General features: G+C 44.3%; 3 protein-coding genes across 5 annotated transcripts; 1 reads left to right on the top strand and 2 right to left on the bottom strand.

Annotated features, from left to right (window-relative positions):
* Positions 1-267: 267 nt before the first annotated feature.
* On the bottom strand, positions 268-4,477 carry LOC114156293 (cell surface glycoprotein 1-like). Its single transcript, XM_028036646.1, has 2 exons — positions 4,457-4,477; positions 268-3,111 (listed from the first exon to the last, which is right to left on the bottom strand). The coding sequence occupies exons 1-2, from the start codon at positions 4,475-4,477 to the stop codon at positions 268-270; spliced, it is 2,865 nt and encodes a 954-aa protein (XP_027892447.1).
* Positions 3,629-7,717, top strand: fbxl6 (F-box and leucine-rich repeat protein 6). Its single transcript, XM_028036282.1, has 4 exons — positions 3,629-4,031; positions 4,650-4,881; positions 5,728-5,971; positions 6,875-7,717. The coding sequence occupies exons 2-4, from the start codon at positions 4,659-4,661 to the stop codon at positions 7,002-7,004; spliced, it is 597 nt and encodes a 198-aa protein (XP_027892083.1). The 5' UTR covers positions 3,629-4,031; positions 4,650-4,658; the 3' UTR covers positions 7,005-7,717.
* Positions 7,641-27,085, bottom strand: eppk1 (epiplakin 1). Of its 3 annotated transcripts, XM_028036211.1 has the most exons (6): positions 26,961-27,085; positions 25,179-25,282; positions 24,562-24,643; positions 18,862-18,979; positions 9,149-18,384; positions 7,641-8,134 (listed from the first exon to the last, which is right to left on the bottom strand). In XM_028036211.1, exons 5-6 carry the CDS (start codon positions 18,381-18,383, stop codon positions 8,106-8,108), a joined length of 9,264 nt encoding a protein of 3,087 aa, XP_027892012.1. In that variant the 5' UTR covers position 18,384; positions 18,862-18,979; positions 24,562-24,643; positions 25,179-25,282; positions 26,961-27,085; the 3' UTR covers positions 7,641-8,105. The 3 variants fall into 3 exon arrangements, with proteins under 3 accessions (XP_027892012.1, XP_027892011.1, XP_027892010.1); XM_028036210.1 differs by having other exon boundaries at positions 7,641-18,389; positions 26,961-27,084; XM_028036209.1 differs by having other exon boundaries at positions 7,641-18,384; positions 26,961-27,084.
* Between the last annotated feature and the right edge of the window lie 564 nt (positions 27,086-27,649).

Here is a 27,649-nt window from a genome sequence, read left to right as displayed (position 1 = left end):
CAGTTTAAATCTGCTGCTTCCCACATCATCTGAAAAGCCACATCAGTTATTCTCCACTTGGTTATCAAAGATTACAAAATACTAACTACACATTTTCTAAACTATTGATAATTATGTTTCTCTTATTTCTATCTCCTTCAGACTGTCTCAGAGTTTTGTCCTCACCTGCGTTCAGTCCACCTGTCTTACTGCAGAGGTGTGACAGGCAGCGGCCTGCGCAGCTTGGGCCTGCACAGCCGCACCCTGCAGCGCCTCAACCTGCAGCATTCAGAGGTTGGTGGGATGGTTGGTGGGATTGTTGGTGGGATTGTTGGTGGGATGGTTGGTGGGTCGGTTGGTGGGTCGGTTGGTGGGATGGTTGGTGGGATGGTTGGTGGGATTGTTGGTGGGCCGGTTGGTGGGTCGGTTGGTGGGTCGGTTGGTGGGCCGGTTGGTGGGATTGTTGGTGGGCTGGTTGGTGGGATGGTTGGTGGGATTGTTGGTGGGCTGGTTGGTGGGACGGTTGGTGGGATTGTTGGTGGGATTGTTGGTGGGATGGTTGGTGGGATGGTTGGTGGGATTGTTGGTGGGCCGGTTGGTGGGATGGTTGGTGGGATGGTTGGTGGGATGGTTGGTGGGCCGGTTGGTGGGATTGTTGGTGGGCTGGTTGGTGGGATGGTTGGTGGGATTGTTGGTGGGCTGGTTGGTGGGACGGTTGGTGGGATTGTTGGTGGGATGGTTGGTGGGACAGTTGGTGGGCTGGTTGGTGGGACGGTTGGTGGGCTGGTTGGTGGGATTGTTGGTGGGCTGGTTGGTGGGATGGTTGGTGGGATTGTTGGTGGGATGGTTGGTGGGATTGTTGGTGGGCCGGTTGGTGGGTCGGTTGGTGGGATGGTTGGTGGGATGGTTGGTGGGTCGGTTGGTGGGTCGGTTGGTGGGCCGGTTGGTGGGATGGTTGGTGGGATTGTTGGTGGGCCGGTTGGTGGGATGGTTGGTGGGATGGTTGGTGGGCCGGTTGGTGGGATGGTTGGTGGGATGGTTGGTGGGATTGTTGGTGGGATGGTTGGTGGGATTGTTGGTGGGCCGGTTGGTGGGTCGGTTGGTGGGTTGGTTGGTGGGCCGGTTGGTGGGATGGTTGGTGGGATGGTTGGTGGGACGGTTGGTGGGCCGGTTGGTGGGATTGTTGGTGGGCCGGTTGGTGGGATGGTTGGTGGGATGGTTGGTGGGATTGTTGGTGGGCCGGTTGGTGGGTCGGTTGGTGGGCCGGTTGGTGGGATGGTTGGTGGGATTGTTGGTGGGCCGGTTGGTGGGATGGTTGGTGGGTCGGTTGGTGGGCCGGTTGGTGGGATGGTTGGTGGGATTGTTGGTGGGCCGGTTGGTGGGTCGGTTGGTGGGATGGTTGGTGGGATGGTTGGTGGGTCGGTTGGTGGGATTGTTGGTGGGATGGTTGGTGGGATGGTTGGTGGGATGGTTGGTGGGATTGTTGGTGGGCCGGTTGGTGGGTCGGTTGGTGGGCCGGTTGGTGGGCCGGTTGGTGGGATTGTTGGTGGGCTGGTTGGTGGGACGGTTGGTGGGATTGTTGGTGGGACGGTTGATGGGATTGTTGGTGGGACGGTTGGTGGGACGGTTGGTGGGATTGTTGGTGGGCTGGTTGGTGGGACGGTTGGTGGGATTGTTGGTGGGACGGTTGGTGGGATTGTTGGTGGGACGGTTGGTGGGATTGTTGGTGGGATGGTTGGTGGGCCGGTTGGTGGGATTGTTGGTGGGATGGTTGGTGGGACGGTTGGTGGGATTGTTGGTGGGCTGGTTGGTGGGACGGTTGGTGGGATTGTTGGTGGGACGGTTGGTGGGATTGTTGGTGGGATGGTTGGTGGGCCGGTTGGTGGGATTGTTGGTGGGATGGTTGGTGGGATGGTTGGTGGGATTGTTGGTGGGATGGTTGGTGGGATTGTTGGTGGGCCGGTTGGTGGGTCGGTTGGTGGGTTGGTTGGTGGGCCGGTTGGTGGGATGGTTGGTGGGATGGTTGGTGGGACGGTTGGTGGGCCGGTTGGTGGGATTGTTGGTGGGCCGGTTGGTGGGATGGTTGGTGGGATGGTTGGTGGGATTGTTGGTGGGCCGGTTGGTGGGTCGGTTGGTGGGCCGGTTGGTGGGATGGTTGGTGGGATTGTTGGTGGGCCGGTTGGTGGGATGGTTGGTGGGTCGGTTGGTGGGCCGGTTGGTGGGATGGTTGGTGGGATTGTTGGTGGGCCGGTTGGTGGGTCGGTTGGTGGGATGGTTGGTGGGATGGTTGGTGGGTCGGTTGGTGGGATTGTTGGTGGGATGGTTGGTGGGATGGTTGGTGGGATGGTTGGTGGGATTGTTGGTGGGCCGGTTGGTGGGTCGGTTGGTGGGACGGTTGGTGGGCCGGTTGGTGGGATTGTTGGTGGGCTGGTTGGTGGGACGGTTGGTGGGATTGTTGGTGGGACGGTTGATGGGATTGTTGATGGGACGGTTGGTGGGACGGTTGGTGGGATTGTTGGTGGGCTGGTTGGTGGGACGGTTGGTGGGATTGTTGGTGGGACGGTTGGTGGGATTGTTGGTGGGACGGTTGGTGGGATTGTTGGTGGGATGGTTGGTGGGCCGGTTGGTGGGATTGTTGGTGGGATGGTTGGTGGGACGGTTGGTGGGATTGTTGGTGGGCTGGTTGGTGGGACGGTTGGTGGGATTGTTGGTGGGACGGTTGGTGGGATTGTTGGTGGGATGGTTGGTGGGCCGGTTGGTGGGATTGTTGGTGGGATGGTTGGTGGGACGGTTGGTGGGATTGTTGGTGGGCTGGTTGGTGGGACGGTTGGTGGGATTGTTGGTGGGCTGGTTGGTGGGCCGGTTGGTGGGATTGTTGGTGGGATGGTTGGTGGGACGGTTGGTGGGATTGTTGGTGGGCTGGTTGGTGGGCTGGTTGGTGGGACGGTTGGTGGGACTGTTGGTGGGATGGTTGGTGGGACGGTTGGTGGGATTGTTGGTGGGATGGTTGGTGGGACGGTTGGTGGGATGGTTGGTGGGACGGTTGGTGGGCCGGTTGGTGGGATTGTTGGTGGGCTGGTTGGTGGGACGGTTGGTGGGATTGTTGGTGGGATGGTTGGTGTGATGGTTGAACTACTTCAGGAGAAAATAATCTATTCTTTTATGTATTAACTCTAATCTTTGGAAAGAGAGAAGTGTGAGTAAATAGTCTTAGATCCAATGTAGTCGTTCAGAACAAGCTTCTAATAAAAGCTTTAGAATGACTGATTTACTGTGATTTAATCATGAGCTGGTTGATCTGAACAGGTTCTCAAAGTGTTTTTCCTTTGCTGCAGTTTCAGGTGGAGGGACTGGTGGACTTCCTGGAGGAACATGGGAAGCAGATTAGGCAGATGCTCTTCACCCGCAGCCACAGGAATGACAAAGTCCTGGCAGCAATTGCTGTGAGGTTCATGTTTTTATGCCTGCCTACTGCTCTGAACTCTTCTTACAGATCGATGCGCTTGTCTTTGCAGAAAGGATTTTGTCCTGATCTGGAGCTGCTAGAAGTTAATAAGAAGCTGGACAGTAAAGACACAGAACTGTCTGTTTGCTTTCAGTCGCTACAGAAGGCCTGTCCCAAACTGAAGGTCATTAAAATCTAGTTTTACTAAATGATTCAAGCTGAAGCTTTCTGTCTGATGAAGAACTCCTCTGTGCTGATTTAAAACAAATGTTAGTCACAACTTTCCAATGGCTCTTCACACATCGCATGGTCTCCAGACCAACCAGGATCAGCTGTGATTGGCTGTGGTTTGTTGTGATTGACTGTGATTGGTTGTGATTGGTTGCATTATTGGGACACCTCCAAATGGAAGGCAGGCCACCCTGAACGCCTCAGACAAGCTGGATCTGCACAGTTCCCATGTGTTTCACAGAGGAGGTTTCTGCACCGTCATCATCAGTTCCAGTCCTGCTGTGGAAACATCAGAGACCTGATGTGAAACCATGAAGGAGAGTTTTTCTGCCTTCCTGTTGGATAGATTCAAACAGCACTCTGCGTTTATCTCTAAGTGAGTGCAATCAGACGGACATAAAGTCCAAAATCAACAAGCCTAAAAGCTTATTTTAACGGCACCTATTAAAAATTTCCTCCTCATCACTGAATTATATGCCAGCATTTCTCTTTAAAATCAAGTTTTTAAAAAAATGTACTGTGAAAAACTTACTGCTGTTAACTATCTAATAATGCACAATTTGGAGGTGTGTGTGTCTGGTAGTTCTTGTAGCTCTCTGATGATGAACCAGCATCACGTTTAGTGCCTGGAGGTCTGGTCTTACTCAGACCTCCAGAGTCTGATTTCTATGTTCTATGAGACCCAGCAAATCAAAAACCTTCCAGATATATTTGGCTTAGTCTGCGATGGACTGGTGACCTGTCCAGGTGACTCCGCCTCTCACCTGTTGACCTCTGGGGATAGGCACCAGCAGCACTCACAATCCCACTGGGGATAAGCATGTTGGATGATGGATGGATGGATGGATTTAACTTTTATTCCACAGAAGGAAAAATGTAAAGCATGCAAACAAATGTAAAAGAGTTTTCTACTTATATTGATTTGTTTTGTACGGCACCAGACTTTTTTCCCCTTTTTTAAATCTGGTAATCTTGTTTTCTCACTTCCTTTCAGATTTTCCGGATGTTTAACATCCAAATTCAGCACAAGGCGATGCGTAAAAGAGACGAGTCAGAAGCCGGATTCCCGCTGCTGGATGAATTTTGTATCGCCAATACAGAGTATTCCTACATAACTGACCAGGTTCTGCGGGATGTTCTGTTCGGCTCCACCAGACTGCGAGTGCTGGACCTACGAGGCTCCACACGGATCACGACTTTTGGTCTGGCCCAGTTACCGTGTTCAAGTGCGTAAAAGACGCCACATTTCTGCCTTTTCTTCATACATGTTTACTGAGCAAATTATTGAAGCAACGTTAGGAGTCACTAGCTTAGCTCTGGAGATAACTTGGTTCATTACCAGCCCTGTTCAGTTCGCTTCAACCCAACTCCGGTCCGTTTGCCTAGTCAAAGTCCAGTTTAGTTGGTGAGGTGTGAATGCTAATCGACCTCTGACCTCTGGCCCTCCAAACCTGGGTCTGGGTCAGGTTGAAGTAAACTCTGGTTCGGTTTGAATGTGTTGTTGGAGTGGAGACCGCTCCGACAGCAGGAAGTGGACTACAGCACTGATCTCAAAAATTATTTTTATAATTTAAATGTTTTACTTTTATATTATTGCAGTGAGACTTTCTGACTTTGAAGTAAAACATTATTATATCATATTAATTATATTCCAGTGTATTGTATTATATATTACATTACTGTTATTATTATCATGTATTAATTATTTCTTACATCTAAATAGATTATTTTACATTATAACAGAACCAGAAAAGGCATTTAAAATAGAGCAAAGCACATTATAGGCAATAAAATGTCTTACAATAATTAACAAATTAATTTTACTTTCTTGCTGCAATCTAAAAACACCTTAAAGAGTTTGGATACCTGTTCCTCAGGTCAGTCAGGTGAACATATTCATACATAATAATACATATAAGACATTAGCCAACGCTCTGTTTGCTAAAATGAGCAGCTGAAGAGTTTCATTGTAAAAAATGATTAAAGTTTGTGCAGGACAGTCAGCAGACTGTTCTACTGTAGCTGATATGAGACATTTGCTTATCAGTTTTGCTTTTTAAAATATCTTCCAGAGCTTGAGTGTTTGTTCTGGGGTCAATATTTTACTAAAAACATCGGATTCACGTCAGTGAAGAAGAACCTTCAGCTGCTGATGGAGAAGTGGGGTCCGACGCTGCAGCAGCTCGACATCACCAATCAGCCATTTACCGAGGCCGACCTGGAGGTGGCGCTGACGTTCCTCACTCAGGTTGCTGAAGCTGACACGCTGCTCTCGTTGAACCTCAGTGGCACCAAGATAACAGCGCAGGCTCTCAGGTAAGCCATCCATCACCAGACCTGTGGAGGAACTCTTTCCGTCTGATTTCATGCAAAAGGAGCCAGAATAACTCCGGCAGCTCCTTCAACTCTGAATGTATCAGAGGCAACCTGTTAGGATTTGTCGGCGGACTGCAGTGGTTTCTTCTGAAGATTCTTTGAAATACAGATACTAAACCAAATATGCAATATTCAGTGCTCACTGTAATAATCTTGGTCCTTGTGCTTTAAAAGTGTCCTTTGACTGATCCATTCTCCTTGCTGGGTCGCAGGGGGTTGGTGGATTTCTCTAGGAGTGATTGTGCAAGAGGCAAGGTCAGCAGACTATCGCAGGAAAACCATCATGCATGCAGTGGGAGAACATGCAGACTCCATGTGCAAAGAGCCCAGGCTTTTACCCCTCACTGGGGCAAATATTTCACACTGCTGTTTATTACTATAGTATCTGTTTATGAGCGGTACGTCTGGAATGAACATAAAATTGATAAAACAAAGGTAGAAACATGTTTTCACTCACTTAAAAAAAACAAGGAGTTAAAATGTAAATGTAGAAACTGAAAAATAAGGTATCACAAAGACAGAACCTTTTAGAAGCTTCCTTCTGCTATTTTACAGCCCGTAAATATTGCTGTAGATTACTGGATTCATCCTTTTCATTATTTTTGTATCATTTCGTGTTCTTCCTGTATCTTTAATATTCATCACCTTGCTTTTCTGGCTGGCAGGTATCAGTCATAAGTGATTCTGCTGTTTTGCCTTTTGTTAAAGGTTGTCTACATTTAATATAAAGTCTAAAAAATGCAGTAAATCATACGCAGTAAAAACTTTGATTCACTTGATGCTGTTCTTCTCAAGCCCTGCAGTTGTTAAGTCCTTTTCTCTTCTCTGCACCTCTTCCTGCAGGCCGGTCATCGAACAAATGACGGCTCTGGGCTACCTCAATCTGTCATCGTGTCGCAACCTTCCAAGAGGAGTGAAAAAGATTTACCGCAGCCAGGAAGAAATCCGTGAGCTCTTGGCCAATCTGCACTGAGTCTCTTATTCAGCTGAACATTTGGTGCTTCGTGCCTTTGATAATGTTGGAGAACTGAGTTTTCTTTCTGATTCTTTTCTAAATGTTAAAAAATTAAAGCTGTTCCAGAAGGCATGGGAGGTGGTAATAATAATGCATTTTATTTAAAATACCCTTTATGTATCAAATTGAAATAACAAAGGGCTCATTACAGGGCGAGCTCCCACCAATACTGCACTCACTTCACTCATGCGTCTGGCTTTATTCCCAACACACTCCGGTAGGAAGCGGTTCAGACCTATGGACTCCTGGGCTTGGATCATTTTTATTTGAAAATATTTTAATACGTTTTAGAATGTCTGACCAATTTTTTAATAATTCCTCGTAACTAAAACATTTTACAAGTGAAAATAAAATGTGTTTCTAGAAAAGGTGTTATATTATTTTGTTGCACTAGAAGGTGCTATTTTAAGGAAGAACAGAAAAGACATTTCTCTGAACTTCCTTTCTGGAAAATTATTGAAAACAGTATAAACAGACTTATTGTTGAACTTCATGTTTTTTCTGGTGGCTAAAGTGTGAAAGCCTCGTTAGCACTAGACCCGAAACATAAAATATAACAGTTGCTCGTTAAAAGAACAATATTTAAGAAAAAGGTAAACATTGCATCATTTTATTGGACCTCATAAAAGGTGGAAAAGGGGAAGTATTCCCTTGTTCCAATTACATCCACATTTGACCCCAGAGAAGAAACTGAAAACTTTATGCAAAGAGAACTATGTGATTGCATCACAGAACAACAATAACCATCATTTCCAAGACAAACAAAACGTGGAACCCATTTAAACAGTTAACAAGCAGATTATTAGGTAGTAGACGCAAAAACAAATCCCTTTAATTTTAACTTTTCCTTTGACATTCGAGTACTCATGAAAAGTGTTAAAGCTTCATCTTATTCACGACTGTAATTTATGACTAACACAAACGTAGGAATTTTCTATCACAGATAAGATGCTGGTTTGGATTCCAGCTCTGGTGAAATGAAATAAGTAATAAGAAATAATAAAGTTCAGACTGAAAGTGACAATACTTGTTAGATTCACTTGTAATTTTTAACTGAATTTACTTTTTTAATGATAACAAACTGAGACCTGTAGCAGGATCTGTAATACATCTCTCGATCAGCTGGAGGTATGTAAGGTTCTCCTTGGTGTTGGGGTCAAAGAAACCCTTGGTGTCATCATCTGGATCAGATAAGATATGGTTCATCTCTTCATCAAAGTAACCTCTTTGGTATGCCACCTGTACAGGCACCCTGTGACTGTGGACTGGATCTATTATTCCTCCTGTTGCAATCTGCGCCTCCAGAAGACGGATCCCGTGATCTTTAACAATCAGATCTTTCTTCAGGGCCTGGAACAAAGAAATTGTGTTTCCAGTGTAGGGATCTTTGTATCCTGTGACCGCTCTTTCTGCTGATATCAGTTTGTCCTTCCATTCTTTACCAACCAGTTTTTGACCAACAGCTTCCTCTACAGAAAGTTTCTTGTTCTTTACTGGGTCGATCATGAAACCAGTGGCGGCTTGGGCTTCCAGCAGAACCAGAGAGGTACCAGGAGTCAGTAGACCTCGGCCTTTGGCTTCATAGATGCTCAGCGTCTCCTTGGTGGACTGGATGTACACTCCTGCAATGCTGTTGGTTCCTTCAAGGTATTTACGTACTGAATCCATTTCACTGACTTCAGCCACTGTGACATCTTCATCAACAATCTTCTTGTAGAGTTCCTTATCAATAATCTTTGATTCAACTAGTTCAGTCAAGTTGACATCTTTTCTGATTCCCTTGAAGGTTTTTTCCTCAGTAGTCTTTGTGATTGTTGTTGTTGTGGTGGTGGTTGTTGTTGTGGTCTTCTGCTGAATGATGGACAAGATGATTTCCAAGAAGTGGTCGATGGTGAGTGTTCCAGCTTTGAACTGCTGGACAAGATCTCTCCTCTTTTCCTCGGTGATGTATTTGGAGTAAAGCAAATCCCACAGAGAAACTGTGGTACCTTTGTATTTTCCTCCAGCTTTGGTTGTTGTTGTAGACTTTAGGATGACCTTTGTGGCCTCATCAACAAAGAAGTAGAACTCGCCTTTCTTTACAATGACCAGTAAACTGAGACCTGTAGCAGGATCTGTAATACATCTCTCGATCAGCTGGAGGTATGTAAGGTTCTCCTTGGTGTTGGGGTCAAAGAAACCCTTGGTGTCATCATCTGGATCAGATAAGATATGGTTCATCTCTTCATCAAAGTAACCTCTTTGGTATGCCACCTGTACAGGCACCCTGTGACTGTGGACTGGATCTATTATTCCTCCTGTTGCAATCTGCGCCTCCAGAAGACGGATCCCGTGATCTTTAACAATCAGATCTTTCTTCAGGGCCTGGAACAAAGAAATTGTGTTTCCAGTGTAGGGATCTTTGTATCCTGTGACCGCTCTTTCTGCTGATATCAGTTTGTCCTTCCATTCTTTACCAACCAGTTTTTGACCAACAGCTTCCTCTACAGAAAGTTTCTTGTTCTTTACTGGGTCGATCATGAAACCAGTGGCGGCTTGGGCTTCCAGCAGAACCAGAGAGGTACCAGGAGTCAGTAGACCTCGGCCTTTGGCTTCATAGATGCTCAGCGTCTCCTTGGTGGACTGGATGTACACTCCTGCAATGCTGTTGGTTCCTTCAAGGTATTTACGTACTGAATCCATTTCACTGACTTCAGCCACTGTGACATCTTCATCAACAATCTTCTTGTAGAGTTCCTTATCAATAATCTTTGATTCAACTAGTTCAGTCAAGTTGACATCTTTTCTGATTCCCTTGAAGGTTTTTTCCTCAGTAGTCTTTGTGATTGTTGTTGTTGTGGTGGTGGTTGTTGTTGTGGTCTTCTGCTGAATGATGGACAAGATGATTTCCAAGAAGTGGTCGATGGTGAGTGTTCCAGCTTTGAACTGCTGGACAAGATCTCTCCTCTTTTCCTCGGTGATGTATTTGGAGTAAAGCAAATCCCACAGAGAAACTGTGGTACCTTTGTATTTTCCTCCAGCTTTGGTTGTCGTTGTAGACTTTAGGATGACCTTTGTGGCCTCATCAACAAAGAAGTAGAACTCGCCTTTCTTTACAATGACCAGTAAACTGAGACCTGTAGCAGGATCTGTAATACATCTCTCGATCAGCTGGAGGTATGTAAGGTTCTCCTTGGTGTTGGGGTCAAAGAAACCCTTGGTGTCATCATCTGGATCAGATAAGATATGGTTCATCTCTTCATCAAAGTAACCTCTTTGGTATGCCACCTGTACAGGCACCCTGTGACTGTGGACTGGATCTATTATTCCTCCTGTTGCAATCTGCGCCTCCAGAAGACGGATCCCGTGATCTTTAACAATCAGATCTTTCTTCAGGGCCTGGAACAAAGAAATTGTGTTTCCAGTGTAGGGATCTTTGTATCCTGTGACCGCTCTTTCTGCTGATATCAGTTTGTCCTTCCATTCTTTACCAACCAGTTTTTGACCAACAGCTTCCTCTACAGAAAGTTTCTTGTTCTTTACTGGGTCGATCATGAAACCAGTGGCGGCTTGGGCTTCCAGCAGAACCAGAGAGGTACCAGGAGTCAGTAGACCTCGGCCTTTGGCTTCATAGATGCTCAGCGTCTCCTTGGTGGACTGGATGTACACTCCTGCAATGCTGTTGGTTCCTTCAAGGTATTTACGTACTGAATCCATTTCACTGACTTCAGCCACTGTGACATCTTCATCAACAATCTTCTTGTAGAGTTCCTTATCAATAATCTTTGATTCAACTAGTTCAGTCAAGTTGACATCTTTTCTGATTCCCTTGAAGGTTTTTTCCTCAGTAGTCTTTGTGATTGTTGTTGTTGTGGTCTTCTGCTGAATGATGGACAAGATGATTTCCAAGAAGTGGTCGATGGTGAGTGTTCCAGCTTTGAACTGCTGGACAAGATCTCTCCTCTTTTCCTCGGTGATGTATTTGGAGTAAAGCAAATCCCACAGAGAAACTGTGGTACCTTTGTATTTTCCTCCAGCTTTGGTTGTCGTTGTAGACTTTAGGATGACCTTTGTGGCCTCATCAACAAAGAAGTAGAACTCGCCTTTCTTTACAATGACCAGTAAACTGAGACCTGTAGCAGGATCTGTAATACATCTCTCGATCAGCTGGAGGTATGTAAGGTTCTCCTTGGTGTTGGGGTCAAAGAAACCCTTGGTGTCATCATCTGGATCAGATAAGATATGGTTCATCTCTTCATCAAAGTAACCTCTTTGGTATGCCACCTGTACAGGCACCCTGTGACTGTGGACTGGATCTATTATTCCTCCTGTTGCAATCTGCGCCTCCAGAAGACGGATCCCGTGATCTTTAACAATCAGATCTTTCTTCAGGGCCTGGAACAAAGAAATTGTGTTTCCAGTGTAGGGATCTTTGTATCCTGTGACCGCTCTTTCTGCTGATATCAGTTTGTCCTTCCATTCTTTACCAACCAGTTTTTGACCAACAGCTTCCTCTACAGAAAGTTTCTTGTTCTTTACTGGGTCGATCATGAAACCAGTGGCGGCTTGGGCTTCCAGCAGAACCAGAGAGGTACCAGGAGTCAGTAGACCTCGGCCTTTGGCTTCATAGATGCTCAGCGTCTCCTTGGTGGACTGGATGTACACTCCTGCAATGCTGTTGGTTCCTTCAAGGTATTTACGTACTGAATCCATTTCACTGACTTCAGCCACTGTGACATCTTCATCAACAATCTTCTTGTAGAGTTCCTTATCAATAATCTTTGATTCAACTAGTTCAGTCAAGTTGACATCTTTTCTGATTCCCTTGAAGGTTTTTTCCTCAGTAGTCTTTGTGATTGTTGTTGTTGTGGTCTTCTGCTGAATGATGGACAAGATGATTTCCAAGAAGTGGTCGATGGTGAGTGTTCCAGCTTTGAACTGCTGGACAAGATCTCTCCTCTTTTCCTCGGTGATGTATTTGGAGTAAAGCAAATCCCACAGAGAAACTGTGGTACCTTTGTATTTTCCTCCAGCTTTGGTTGTCGTTGTAGACTTTAGGATGACCTTTGTGGCCTCATCAACAAAGAAGTAGAACTCGCCTTTCTTTACAATGACCAGTAAACTGAGACCTGTAGCAGGATCTGTAATACATCTCTCGATCAGCTGGAGGTATGTAAGGTTCTCCTTGGTGTTGGGGTCAAAGAAACCCTTGGTGTCATCATCTGGATCAGATAAGATATGGTTCATCTCTTCATCAAAGTAACCTCTTTGGTATGCCACCTGTACAGGCACCCTGTGACTGTGGACTGGATCTATTATTCCTCCTGTTGCAATCTGCGCCTCCAGAAGACGGATCCCGTGATCTTTAACAATCAGATCTTTCTTCAGGGCCTGGAACAAAGAAATTGTGTTTCCAGTGTAGGGATCTTTGTATCCTGTGACCGCTCTTTCTGCTGATATCAGTTTGTCCTTCCATTCTTTACCAACCAGTTTTTGACCAACAGCTTCCTCTACAGAAAGTTTCTTGTTCTTTACTGGGTCGATCATGAAACCAGTGGCGGCTTGGGCTTCCAGCAGAACCAGAGAGGTACCAGGAGTCAGTAGACCTCGGCCTTTGGCTTCATAGATGCTCAGCGTCTCCTTGGTGGACTGGATGTACACTCCTGCAATGCTGTTGGTTCCTTCAAGGTATTTACGTACTGAATCCATTTCACTGACTTCAGCCACTGTGACATCTTCATCAACAATCTTCTTGTAGAGTTCCTTATCAATAATCTTTGATTCAACTAGTTCAGTCAAGTTGACATCTTTTCTGATTCCCTTGAAGGTTTTTTCCTCAGTAGTCTTTGTGATTGTTGTTGTTGTGGTCTTCTGCTGAATGATGGACAAGATGATTTCCAAGAAGTGGTCGATGGTGAGTGTTCCAGCTTTGAACTGCTGGACAAGATCTCTCCTCTTTTCCTCGGTGATGTATTTGGAGTAAAGCAAATCCCACAGAGAAACTGTGGTACCTTTGTATTTTCCTCCAGCTTTGGTTGTTGTTGTAGACTTTAGGATGACCTTTGTGGCCTCATCAACAAAGAAGTAGAACTCGCCTTTCTTTACAATGGACAGTAGATTTAGGTCTGTACGTGGATCTTTTCCACATCTTTCGATCAGCTGGAGGTATGTAAGGTTCTCCTTGGTGTTGGGGTCAAAGAAACCCTTGGTGTCATCATCTGGATCAGATAAGATATGGTTCATCTCTTCATCAAAGTAACCTCTTTGGTATGCCACCTGTACAGGCACCCTGTGACTGTGGACTGGATCTATTATTCCTCCTGTTGCAATCTGCGCCTCCAGAAGACGGATCCCGTGATCTTTAACAATCAGATCTTTCTTCAGGGCCTGGAACAAAGAAATTGTGTTTCCAGTGTAGGGATCTTTGTATCCTGTGACTGCTCTTTCTGCTGAGAGCAATTTCTTCTTCCATTCTTTTCCAACTACTCCTTGATCAACAGCTTCCTCTACTGAAAGTTTCTTGTTGTTTACTGGGTCAATGACAAAGCCAGTGGCAGCTTGGGCTTCCAGCAGAATTAGGGAGGTACCAGGAGTTAGTAGACCTCGGCATTTAGCTTCATAAATGCTCATAACGGTCTTTGTTGATTCCAGTCTGACACCCGCTATGCAGTTTGTCGCTCCAAGGTACTTCTGAATGGACTCAATTTCAGTCACATTTTTCTCACTTATTTTGCCCTGCATAATTTTGTCGAAAATCTCCTTTGAGATAATTTTTGACTCTAACAGTTCACTAGCTGAGACCTGTTTTCTTAGTCCTTTGAACTTTCTTTCTTTAGTTGAGAGTTCTGTGATGATAACTGTCAGGATTTCAATGATTTCCTCTAATTTCAAAGCTCCTGTTTTGTACTGTCGTATCAGCTGCTCTCTCTTTTCTGCTGAGATATATTCAGAAAGCAATAACTCCCACACTGTTATTTCGTTGTTCTTAAATTTTCCTACATTCAGGGAAATACTTTTGTTTTTGAAGGCAAGCTCCACCTGCTCATCTGTATGAAACTCCTTGGACTCATCAACATCCAGTGGCAAGAGAAGGAGTCCAGTTTTGGAATCTCTTTCACATCGACTCATCAGTTGAACGTAGGATAAATTTTCATTGGTATTTGGGTCATAGTAACCCCTTGCATCATCACTTGGGTTTTGCAGGATATTGTAAGTTTCTTCATCAAGGAATCCTTTTTTAATAGCAACTTGAGCAGGTACTCTGTGACTTTGATTTGGGTCGATAATTCCTCCAGTTGCCATCTGTGCTTCAAGAAGATGAAGGCCTTCTCTTCTTTCAACTAGTCTTTCTTTCATCGCTTCAAACAGGGATATGGTGCCGTCTGTGTAAGGATCCTTAAAGCCAGTGACAGCACGCTGTGCTGAAAGAAGTTGCTCAAGGACATCTGTTCCAATTACCATCTCCTTTGCACCCTCATCAACTGAATAGAACTTATTGCTGACAGGATCAATCACCCATCCTGTTGCGGACTGTGCTTTAAGCAGTACAAGTGCAATGCCGGGAGTCAAAAGATTTTTCTGTTTTGCCTCGTAAATGCTCATTACATCCTGGGTTGGATACATTTTGATTCCAGCAATGCTTGCAGTTCCCCGAAGATATCTTGTCACAAATTCACTTTTGCTTACTTCTTCAAAGTCTAGCTTTCCTTCTTTAACCTGTGTGAATGTGGCTGAGTCAATAATATCAGAATCTAGGAGTTGTTGTGCAGATACTTCCTTTCTCAGCCCCATTGTCACTTTGGGGGTTTCCCTTTCCAGTTTTTCAATTGTGGAAATCACTACTGTGATTATTGTTTGGGTGTTCATCTGCTTTGTTCTTACTTTTTCAATAAATTCTAGCTGCTGATCTTCAGTGAAGTAACAAGAGTGAATCAAGTCCCAGAGAGAAACAGATTTTCCCGAATACCGTCCCACACTTACGCTTACAAATGTCTTTTCAAACTCTTGCCTTATTTCTGCTTCTGTGTATGTCTTGTCTGTTTTTGCTGATGTCTTTGGTGTGCCATTAAGTGGCAGAAGAAGGAGTCCAGTGTCTTTATCTTTCACACATCTGCTCAACATTTCCATATATGTCAGATTTTCTTGAGTCTTTGGGTCAAAGAAGCCCTTTGTGTCATCAGTGGGGTCTGTTAAGATTTGATTGAGTTCTGCATCAAAATAACCTTTCCTGTATGCAACCTCTAGAGGTAAATGAAGGCATTTCAATGGATCAATGATACCACCAGTAGCAATTTGGGCCTCGAGTAAACGAATACCATGCTGCTTGACAATAAGATCCTTTTTCATGGCTTGGAATAGAGAGATCTTTTGACCTGTGTATGGGTCTTTGTAACCAGTGACGGCCCTCTCTGCAGACAACAGCTTTTCGTACACTTGTGGACCAATGACCTTTTCTCTTAGTGCTTCTTCCACTGTAAGCTTTTGGTTTTTTAGAGGATCTACAATGAATCCTGTGGCCGCCTGTGCTTCAAGGAGACAAAGGGCAGTGCCTGGAGTGAGGATGCCCATTTTCTGTGCCTCATTGATGCTTAGTTTCTGATTGGAGGGTTGTAGTATCAATCCTGCTACACAGCTTGTCCCTTGGAGGTAGGCTCTTATTCTGTCCATCTTCATTACATCAGTACTTGAAAGCTTTCCATCAATCATACTTTTGTATGTTTTTTCATCTACAATTTCAAGATCCAAGAGATCCACAACAGACACCTCTCCCCTGAGACCTTCAAAGTTCAGCTCTGCTTGCTGTTTTATCTCCTTGCTCTCAATGATATCTATAATGGTCACTGTCAGTTGCTCAACAGTGATTTTCCGGGACCTGAAAAGTTTGAAAAGGTCCTGTCGTTTGTCTTCAGACAGATATTCTGAATTAATTGCTTCCCACAGAGTTGTGCTGCCCTTGAATCTGCCATACTTGACAGTAATTATTGTCCTATGGAAAATTTCCCTCATGTTGTCATCAATATTTATTTTGGTGCTCTTGCTTTTCAGAGGTAAGAGGCACAGGCCAGTACTGGGATCTTTGACACATCTAGCCAGGAGCTGCAAGTATGTCAGGTTCTCATGGGTATTGGGGTCAAAGAAACCTTTGGTGTCGTCACTTGGATCGCTCAAAATCTGATTCATCTCCTCATGGAAGTATCCCCTCTTATAGGCTACATGTACAGGGATGCGGTGGCTGTTCACCGGATCAATGATACCACCAGTGGCAATCTGTGCCTCCAGAAGTCGAATCCCATGATCTTTCAGGATCAGGTCTTTTTGCATAGCTTGGAACAGAGAGATTATTTTTCCATCATGTGGATCTTTATACCCAGTGACTGCTCTCTCTGCTGAACGCAGCTTCTGACAGACATCAGGTCCCACAATTTTAGCTTTGACAGCATCATCCACTGAAAACTTCCTGTTTCCAATGGGGTCAATAATGAACCCAGTAGCTGCTTGTGCCTCCAGCAGAATCAGGCCAGTTCCTGGCATCAGCTTTCCTTTTTGTCTGGCTTGGTAGATTGTTATAACTTGGGAATCTGGAAGCAGAATACCTGCGATGCTGTCTTTTCCCTGTAAGTAAACATTTACATTTTCATCCTCTATTACGTCCTTTATTGACTTTTTTCCATCTTCCAACTCCTTCATCACTTTCTCACTGATGATTTCTGCTTCAACAAGCTGCTTGGCTGTGACAGTTTCCCGTATACCCTCAAAGACGGTTTTTGTTGCTTTTACTGATGTTTCTATGGTTTCCAAAATCATCTTAATGATTGTAGAGATATTTAACTTCCCTTCCTTGTATTTCTGAAATATGTCTTGCCTCTGGTGTTCATTGAAGTACTCTGACATCAGTAGTTCCCACAAAGAGACTGTCATTCCTATGTACTTCCCACATGTCACTTTGACTTTTTCAGTTTTGAAGACAGTTTTTGTTTTGTAGTCAATAAAGCTAGAATTAAATTTGCCTGATTTGTCATGTAGAGGAAGAAGGCACAATCCAGTGCCAGGATCGGTGACACACCTTTCAATCAGCTGAAGGTATGTAAGGTTTTCTTCTGTATTTGGGTCAAAAAATCCTTTCGTGTCATCGCCTTCATCTTCCAGTATCTTATTCATTTCTTCATCAAAATAGCCTCTCTTAAAGGCCACTTGAGTGGGAAGTCTGTGGCTGTTGATTGGATCAATTATTCCACCAGTGGCAATTTGTGCCTCCAGTAGCCGGATCCCATGTTCCTTAACGATGAGATCCTTTGACATTGCTTGAAATAGGGATATGGTCTCTCCTGAATAAGGATCTTTGTATCCAGTCACTGCTCGCTCAGCTGAAAGCAGCTTCAAATGACATTCTGGGCCAATAAGTTTGTGCTTAATAGCTTCATCCACTGTGTATTTCTTGTTTCCTACAGGGTCAATCATGAACCCAGTTGCTGCTTGTGCTTCCAGCAGAACAAGTGCCGTGCCTGGCATCACTATCCCTTGCTTCATGGCTTGATAAATGCTTATTCTCTGATTGGTTGAGAGATCAGCAATGCCTGCTATGCTGCCTTTGCCTTCCAGGTATTCTTTCACGGTTTCCATCAACATCACATCCTGGGTTGTGGTCTTCCCCTTTTGCAAGTCTTCATATGTTTCTTTGTCAATGATCTTTGACTCCAACAGTTCACTGGAGGAAATACCTTTGCGCAGACCTTTGAAGGCAATACAGACAGGAAGGAGCAACAAGCCGGTTTCTGGGTCCACAGTGCATGTTTCCAGAAGGTTTTGGTAGTTAAGATATTCTTGTGTGCTTGGATTGTAAAATACCTTCAGCTCAGACATTTGGTCACTAAGCAAAGCCTTTTCATAAAGGCCCTTTTGGATCGCGGCATCAGTAGAGATGCTGGTCTTCTCCACAGGGTCAAAGATGCCTTTGCTGGCTATCTGTGCTTCCAGTAACCTCAAGCCATACTCTCTGGGGACTAAATCTTTTTGCATAGCCTGGTACACAGATATAATTTGATTGGTGTAGGGGTCTATGTACCCACTAATGGCTTTCTCTGCAGTGAGAAGTTTCTCCCTCATTTCTGGACCAACTACTCCTTCTTTAACAGCGTCTGCAACAGGAAGTATACGGTTTCCTATCGGATCTATGATGCCCACAGTGGCTGCTTGTGCTTCAAGTAGAGCTAATGCCGTTCCCGGTTTAAGCAGACGTTTTTTCATGGCCTGATAAATGGTGAATTTCTCCCCTGTCTTCTCCAGAAATATGCCTGCCACAGGTTCATGGACTTCATTTCCATTTTTCTTCATGGCAGTGTTCTGACTGATGGACACCATCCTGACCTCAAAAGAAGTGGTAAAACATAAACAGTTATTGAAATTGCTTTATTCTGTAGCTAACTTTTATTTTAGGGAATGCAGCACCTAGAAGAAATGACCTGATTTGAACATAATTTCATCCACAATCAAATCAGCGATGGAAATGTGAATGATTTCATTTGCAAGTTGCTGGCAGAAGCTGATTCAAGTGTTATCAGACATTAAAAAAGCTCCAGCAGTCAAAAATACTACATGAAGGTGAGCAGAAATGGAGGATTTCTTCTATACTCATGGTGGAGTCCTCCACCCAGCTGATGGAGTTTAATCTGGCTCTCACATTGGGTTTACATGAGATCAGGTATTTAAATAGTGCATTTGGAGAGCATTAATGCAGAAGGTAATTTGATACTTTGATTTATTCTCTTGGTCCACCTTACATCCATACTGTACCATTCCTTCTAGGTGCTCAGATTTAGTCTCCTGGTTCGTTTCTAACCTTTCGGTTTGGTTAAGAGTCGTAGAAGTAGATCCTCAGCTGCTCCAGTTGTTCCACAGTTCAGGAAGACGGATGCAGGATTTAATGGTCAGAGCTGCTGAACATTTAAGGTTTACTCCTGAAAGAGAAAGACAATAGTTTTATTTTTCTCACACTGCTATCAGTGAGATGGTTGTAGTTTCATGACATTTCTTTTTATCATGGGTATTTTAAAGCCCTCTGTTTCTTTGAGTACCAGTGCTGTAGCCGAGACCAGAACCAGCACCTCCCGCTACATGACGCAATAAAATGTGAAACATGATCAAAATTGCTCCAATGGCTCTGAAAGATCCACGTTCCCATAAAAATACCTAGATGTTAAATTTAATCATCATTATCAATTCAAACTCTTTGTTCTGCTTTGCTTCCACCTGTCTGCCACAATCCGCTCAGTTCGAATGCTGCACAAACCAAGTCATGCAGCCAGTAGAAATACAGAGGAAAGCTGTTACCATGGAGACGGATTTCAATACCAAACTACTCAGCTCCCATCAGTTTCTGCTCCAGAGCTGGAACAGCTACAGTAGAAGTGATGAGACTTATGGCTCTTCAGGATCCAGTCGCTTCAAGGAACCGTTCAGATGATCCAGTTTGGAAACCATTCATCTTTGTAAGAACAAGCCATTTCATCAATGGTACCACATGGGTACCAAACTGAATAGCTTGGTACCCATGTAGTTTTTACAAGTGTTGGATTGATCAAAAAATGACTACTATTTGTACAATGTAAAAAAAAAATAGAAAATGCAACAAATAGCAGACGAAGAAGGTGGACGTGAGTTTCTTTCGGGACCATCAAAAATAACAATTAAGACAACGCACAAACGGTAAACATCAAATATGAACAAAAACCCTGGAGCAACGTGACTGTTTTCAGCTAGCAGCCTGCTAGCATGCTAACTGTCAGCCACAGAGAGCAACGAGCATGCGCTCTGTGCGCTTATGTTCCTGTACTTTATTTAAATAAACATAATTTTGAAATACATGGGATTATAATAGCTACTGCAGTGTGTGAAGAGCATAACAAAAACAGAACGACTCACTGAGACTCGAGTCATACCGTTCATAGTAAAGAGCCGTTCAAAAAAATCAGATTGTTCATTAGTGTATAATGTGTTCTTTGGTCACATTGTTCTTGGACATTTTGTTTTCTCATCGCAAATTCAACACGGTCACTGTAGATCAGGGGAGTCAAACTCCAGGCCTCCAGTCGCTGTCCTGCAGGTTTTAGATGAGCCACAGGTACAAAACCCTGGAATGAAACGGCTTCATCACCTCCTCCTTGTGTAGATCAGAACCTTAATGACCTAATTATTCTGTTCAGGTGCTGCAGCAGAGGCTCATCTAACAGTTGCAGGGGCTGCGGCTCCAGGGCTGGAGTTTGACACCCTGCGGCAAAGCTAGCTTTGCTAGCATCACACACCTAGCTTACCTTTCCTCGAGCTTCGGTTTGAAATGACGGTAAAAATTGGACGTAGTCCCCACCGTCTCTGAAAGCGAAGCGCTGCAGATTTACGTGTCGCCATGCTTTCTTTTGGATGTTTTCCAGAAACATGATTTTTGTAGCAGAATTACTGAGGATTAGTCAGAGGAGCTGCGTGCGAAGAAAAGGGCGCGGAGGGCAGACAGCCGCAAGAAAAACACGCAATTAGCGTTGAGTCACGGATTTTAATCGGTACGTTTCGCATCCAATGAAAACAAAGATATAAAGTTATTAATTGGACAATATTCTGAAATTTTAGTCATATTTCCATAGTAATAGTCTTGATATAAAATCCCAAGATCAAATGCAGTGGAGTCCGAGACAAAACCATAATGGTTTCTGGCATCATCACTGTTTCTTCTGGGTGTGATACTTAAACAGGTCACATTGGAGATTTAATGAACTATTTCTGTTTTTTAACAAAACATGATGTGTGAAAACTGGAAGAGCCAGTAAGTCCATATGGTGACAGCAAGCACGGAAATAAAGAATCAAACAATTGCAACTGTATTATGAAGACCATTAACAAAAGTAAGACTAATGTCTAAATCACAAGCTTTCAGAAACAACGAGCTAGCTGAACAAAGAAGCTCACACCCACTACAGAAAGGAAAATGTCTTATTAATGCTTTCAGGACACAGACACTCCTTTCTAGGAATCTTCTCATTTCTCTGAGGTTTGTGAGGTTTTCTGAATTCAGCCTGACCTATGGATGTTTTTAAAGGAACGAGAAACTTGACTACAATACTTCATTCATTTATTTCGATGGATATTTACTCTTCATTTTAATAACAATAAAGAAGCTTCCAGCAGGGGGCGCCAGCAGGATATTATCACCGCACCTGAACCACAACTGCATCTCCAACGCGCATCATGTGTCACACAAAACCAACACAAGCCTGAACCACACAGATACAGAGCGTAACGCTGGGTTGTTTTTTTTTGTTTTTTTTACAAATTATTCTAAATACTGAAGACGTAAAAGCAAATCCTGTCTGTGTGATCCAGTAGGAGGGAGGAGATTTTCTGGTTCAGGTGGCGTCTTGAGACTCCCAGAGGACAAGAAGGTGAAGCAACAATGTTTGCTTCATTTCTACTCTTTTGGTGAACATTTCAACTAGATTTAACTGTTTACCCCGCAGCGCTAAGAGTGCAGGCTTAGTGCTGTGCCAAGACGCTCAGTCTTAGCTCCACGCTCAGGAAGACGCGCTCAGATGTCAAGGTCAAGAAGCATAAATGACTCCTTTAAGGAATATTATGAACAACTATACATGTCCAAAAAGGAAACGTCTTAAACTGGCTCAAAGATCTAAATGTCGCAAACATCACTGTGGAAGAAATCCTAGATGTAATCAAATCGTTTCCCGAGTTCAAAGGTCAGGTCCAGATGGTTTTGGAACTGAGCTCTATAAAAGATATGCCAGGAAGATCGCTCCTCTCCTCCGCAGGATGTTCGCTCACTCTCTTGATTCAGGAAGAGACTCATATGCATGAAGCTAATATAACAGGGAGGAGACAGAGTTTCATCATATCTTCCTATTTCATTACTGAATTGTGACATTAAAATATTCGCTAAAGTTCTGGCAAATAGGCTACATAAATATATTTCTCCTATTGTTCACCCGGACCAAATGGGCTTTGTCCCTAAAAGGTTTTCATTTTTTAATATCAGACTGTTGATGAACATTATGTATCGTAAATATGACAGTAAGTTTAAGGGAGCTGTTCTTTGCCTGGATGCTGAAAAGACATTTAACCAATTGGAAAGGCCTTACATCCTGACTGTACTTGAGGAATTTGGGTTTGGTAGTAAATTAGTGTCTTGAATTAAAACAACGTATGCTCAACCATCTGCCTCAGTCCTCAGACCAGGACAGGCCAGAACCTTTTCTCCTACAGCGGGGAACCGCCAGGGTTGCCAACTTAGTCCTCTGCTTTTTGTGGTTGCTATGGAGCCCCTTGCCATTAGTATTAGAAAACACTACTACTGAAAATAATCAAACCGATTCAATTGGGAAACATTGACCATTACATCTCATTGTATGCTGATGATGTTGTTGTTTTTCTATCACATGCTGAGCAGTCAGTGCCGACTCTCCTGGACCTTATTCAGTCATTTGGTGAGATTTCAGGTTATACTATTAACTGGCAGAAGAGTGAACGTATGTCATTAGGTGCAAGCCTTACTTCTGAATTCCTTGATAATTTAACATTTAAGATAACTAACAAAGTGAAATATCTTGGAGTTATTTTGCCAAACGACCCCAAACAAATTTTCAAATTGAACGTTAAAGAAAAAGTGGACAATCTTGGAAGGATGATCTCAACGATGGGCCGCATTATGCTATTGACATGATCTCCTTGCTTAAATTTTTATATCTTTTTCAGGGTCTGCCTATCTTTTTAACAAAGGCCTTTTTTTAAATCGTTGGACTCAATAATTTTGCCTTTTGTCTGGGGGTTTAAAGCTCATAGAATATCAAAAACTCACATAAACCAAGAGAGATGGGGGGGATTAGGATTACGCTGCTTTCAGCACTATTATTGGGCGGCGAATGCCAGGGCCTCAGTATACCGGCAGGAAGCTGAGGCTCCAGAAATGTTTGCAGATAATCCTTCTTGGTTGGGTATTGAGAGGAACAGAGTTACGGCACTTCTTTTCTCAGCAGCAATATCTCCAACAAATACTGGAATAAACAGCTTGATTGCTTTAAATTAAGTTTGAAAATATGGAAACAAATTAAGTTAGACTGTAGTTTACCGGAGACCTCAGTTCATGCCCCAATTTACCGTAACCATGCCTTTCCCCCATCACTATCGGATATATCATTTAAAAATTGGAGAGTAAGAGACTTAACTGCACTTAAAAAACTGTATATCAACAAAACGTTTGCTTCATTTACAATGTCGAGGGACTGTTTCTCTCTTCCAGATGCAGATTTTTCAGATATTTGCAAATTAGAAATTATGTTTGAATTAACATCCTGAATTTTGCATATCTTATCTACTGAAAGAAGAAAAGATATGCAAACTGCTGGTGCGCTCTCCAATCAAAAAAAAATAAAAAAAATAATTTCAAGCTTTCTTGACATCTTTGCAGTGCAAATGAATTTTGCCACAAACTCCTTGAGGGCTGCATGGGAGGAGCTGGTTTGCAGATTGGGGTCTGGGAGGATCCAGTCATGTTCTGTCAGTGTAAAGCACCAGTTCATTCAGTTCAGTTCATTCAGTTCAGTTCTGTTCATTCAGTTCAGTTCAGTTCATTCAGTTCTGTTCATTCAGTTCAGTTCATTTAGTTCAGTTCTGTTCATTCAGTTCAGTTCAGTTCAGTTCATTCAGTTCTGTTCATTCAGTTCAGTTCAGTTCATTCAGTTCTGTTCAATCAGTTCTGTTCATTCAGTTCAGTTCATTTTGTTCAGTTCTATTCGTTCAGTTCAGTTCTTTCAGTTCTGCTCAATCAGTTCTGTTCGTTCAGTTCAGTTCATTTAGTTCAGTTCAGTTCATTCAGTTCAATCAGTTCAGTTCAATTGGTTCTGTTCATTCGGTTCAGTTCATTCGGTTCTGTTCACTCAGTTCAGTTCACTCAGTTCTGTTCAATCAGTTCATTCAGTTCTGTTCAATCGGTTCTGTTCATTCGGTTCAGTTCATTCAGTTCAGTTCTTTTCATTCACTTCAGTTCATTCGGTTCAGTTCAATCGGTTCTGTTCATTCATTTCAGTTCTGTTCATTCAGTTCAGTTCAGTTCAATCAGTTCATTCAGTTCAGTTCATTCAGTTCAGTTCATTCAGTTCAAGGTGTTTCAGAAACTCCACTATTCTAACATTAAATTGCACAGAATCTTCCCCTCAATATCTTCACAGTCTGATAAATGGACGTCTGCTGATGGTTCTCTGTCTCATCTGTTCTGGTCAAACCCCAAAGATGGTGTGAATGTTCAACTGGTTCTCAGTGTAGAGGTCCATGTTGGTTCTGGACCCACAGTTTTCATTATCAGGATATTTTCCTTCACTTAGAAATTGCAGTATTTCTGTGGCGTGTGGAATGAAAATAGCCAAGATTTGTGGAAACCTGACAAAGTTCCTCAGTTTAAAATGTGGTTAGTTGAATTTACTGAGATTCTTCATTTGGAGAAACTGCGGTATGATACTGTGGGCTCCACTAATAAGTTCTGTAGTACCTGGCGGCTGTTTCTGGACCTTCTTCCTCAGTCTAAGACGGACCCGACGCTCGGTCAACCTCTGGGTCTGGACAGATAGAACCTGTAAACGGTAATAATAATAATAATCAGTTATTTAGATCAAATAAAAATACCAGTTTTTACTCTGTTTTTCTTTAGTTGTTGTATGTTGTATTTTGAAAACTTAATATATAGTATATTTAAAAAGACGTGACAGTCAGGCAACCGGGTGACTACAGGAACGGAGCGAGAAAACCGGTTCTGAATGTGGAACCAACAGCAACAACCGGACTCAGAGCTACAGAACCAGTTACCGGACCACACAGTCCGAACAGGTGAGTCTCATTCATTGTTTCATTATGAACCTGAAGGCAGCAGCAGCTGATACAGACAACTCTTCCTCTTCCTCTGTTTGCTCCTCCTCATCATCACCTCGTTATTTCTAGTTCTGATCGGTTTCAATTCGCTCCGGTTCAATTTGAAAAGACTTAATAATATTAGTCATCACTGTTTTGACAGGGGGAGCCAGGCAGTTGGACCGTTACACGTCATTTACCCAAAATGCATTGCAGCGGGAACAAGATGGCTTTTGGACACCAACCAAGCCGGTTCAGTACCTGTGAATGCAGCTGGATGGCGGCGGACAGGAAGTGACAGGAAGAGGCGCTGCAGACTGACGGACGGTCCTCCCTCTGATGGGGAAAGATGGCGGCAGAACAACCTGAGCAGGAGACAAACATGTTTACTGAAAACTCCCACAATGCACCGTTTCCGGATCCGGTTCTGATCTCTGCCTGACTGGACCAGGAACCTACTGACAGCATGAAGCAGGCTTCATGTTCTGACCTTTGACCTCAACACACTCAGGAGTAATCAGCGACCCACCAGAACCAGAACAACATCCTTGCTAAGGCCAGAGGTCATGATTTAACAGCCAGAAACAGGAAATGGTCTCCAAAAACCTCAGAGACAACAAAATGAAGGTTCAGGAGTGGCCTAGTCAAAGTCTGGCGGTTCCTGAAATTAGCCTCAAAAATAAAACCAACATTTTAATTTGGACAAAAAACAAAAACAGGAGGAAATTTTTCAGTTTCTGCTCCTGTTAAAACCATCTGGAGGTTCAGATCAGAGGGTGTCAGGTTAGGTCACCCTGAGGTCACAATGAGGTCACCGTGAGGTCACAATGAGGTCACCCTGAGATCACCGTGAGGTAACCCAGAGTTCACCCTGAGGTCACAATGAGGTCACCGTGAGGTCACAATGAGGTCACCCTGAGATCACCGTGAGGTAACCCAGAGTTCACCCTGAGGTCACAATGAGGTCACCGTGATGTCACCCTGAGGTCACCGTGAGGTCACCCTGAGGTCACCGTCTTGGCGTTGACCCAGCAGCTGGTCGTCCTGCAGCTGCTTCCTGTTTGCTCTTCGTATCGTAAAGCAAACATCCTGACTCTTCCTCTGCAGACCATCGTCATCATCACAAGATGGACGGCAGCAATGTCTGTCAGTCAGGGTCAAAGGTCATCTCCAGGTCCATCACCGTCCAGAACCAGCAGCAGATCTACTAACGGCTGACATGGAGAAGAGTCGGCCTAGTCAAAGTCCAAACCTCAGTGACCAGAACGTCTCCATGGAAACACACACGTTTAATTTCCACACCAGAATCAGCTGCTGGTTCTGGTTCTGATGGACCGAACTTCCTGAGCGCCAAGCAGTCGGAATCGAACCCACAACCTGCCAGTCAGCAGACGACTGCTCTGGTTCTGGCTCTGGTTCTGGTAGCAGCAGGTTGGTGTCCATCGTGAAGTCTGATGGATTTCTAAAGCTTTTAATCATCCGGACCCAAACGCGGCGGTTTGGTTAAATCACAGCAGATTCCCAAACTTCTTGTCTCATGGGATCAAAATCATCGACTCAGACGAACTGCAGCGCCAAAGAAAACGATTTTCACATCTCAACAATAAAACAAACTCACAATACTTCAAGATTTTTCCAGATTTCTTGATGGGACAAGATGAGGAAAATATTCAAGATCCAAAACTTTAAAAGGGTTCTGAAAATTTGCCTTAAATTTTCTCTGTCAGTTAGAAAAGATTAGATTCTAGAATCGATTTTCTGCCAGGTTTATTTCTCAGGAAAAGTTCAAGATGAATCCGTTTTGTCCTAAACAAAGTCTCCATCTGCCAAATCTGTATCTTGTCCCGCAAATGGCCCCCGGACCGCACTTTGGACACCCCTGCCTTAAACCAACAGTGAGGTCAAAGGTCATCCTGGAGGAATGTTTGTATCTGGGGGCGAGGCGCCTCCGATCCTGGCTTTACTGCAGCGCTTCCCTCCATAAAGAGTTCAAAGGTCAGGGAGGAACAGAAACAGACGCAGATCAGAGCGAAGACGTCTTACCTGAGCAGGTGAGTCTTCTGGCGGCAGAGCGTCGTTCTCCTGGCGAGGCTGAGCCGAGCTCTGAGCGACTCCCCGCCGCTGCTCCTTTATCTGCTCCTCTGGGAGCCGCCCCGTCCGCTACGGCGTCAGGATGCCACAGATTCCTGATGACTCCTCAGACAATCGGAGGGGGCGGAGCTTCCTCCTTCAGGGGCGGGGCTTCCTTAGGCCAAATCTGCGTCAGCAGAAAGAACATCTGGATCTGCAGGAACAGGAGAGGAAGAGAAGTCACTGCTCATCATACCACTCCTCCGCCCATAACAACCCCCCAACCCTCCCAGGCTTGGGGGGTTATTATGGGCGGAGGGGGGGTATCAAAGGTGTGGGGGGGGGGCATCAAGAGAGATGGCGGGGGGGGTGTCTCTGCAGAAACTGATCCAGAGCAGCAGAACAGCTGTGAGTTTCTGGAGGAACCGAATTCCCTGCAGGTTCTGACCTGGTTCCTGATCCACTCAGGGTATGTAAACTTCTGGTTTCAGCGCAGGCAGACCAGAAGTTTACATACACCCTATGGAAACACGCTGCTTCCTGTCTGACAGGAAACCAGGCCGAGCGTTTCCTGTTTGGGTCCTTCATTGTTCCTGTTTGCTGTTAATAACGAGGGAAACCTGACTACGCGTTGCCATGGTTACCATCTTTTCTTTCTCAAA

This window comes from Xiphophorus couchianus, chromosome 13 (assembly GCF_001444195.1).
Source record: "Xiphophorus couchianus chromosome 13, X_couchianus-1.0, whole genome shotgun sequence".
In the NCBI taxonomy this organism is placed as follows: Eukaryota; Metazoa; Chordata; class Actinopteri; order Cyprinodontiformes; family Poeciliidae; genus Xiphophorus; species Xiphophorus couchianus.
This window is presented reverse-complemented; position numbering and strand designations above follow the sequence as displayed.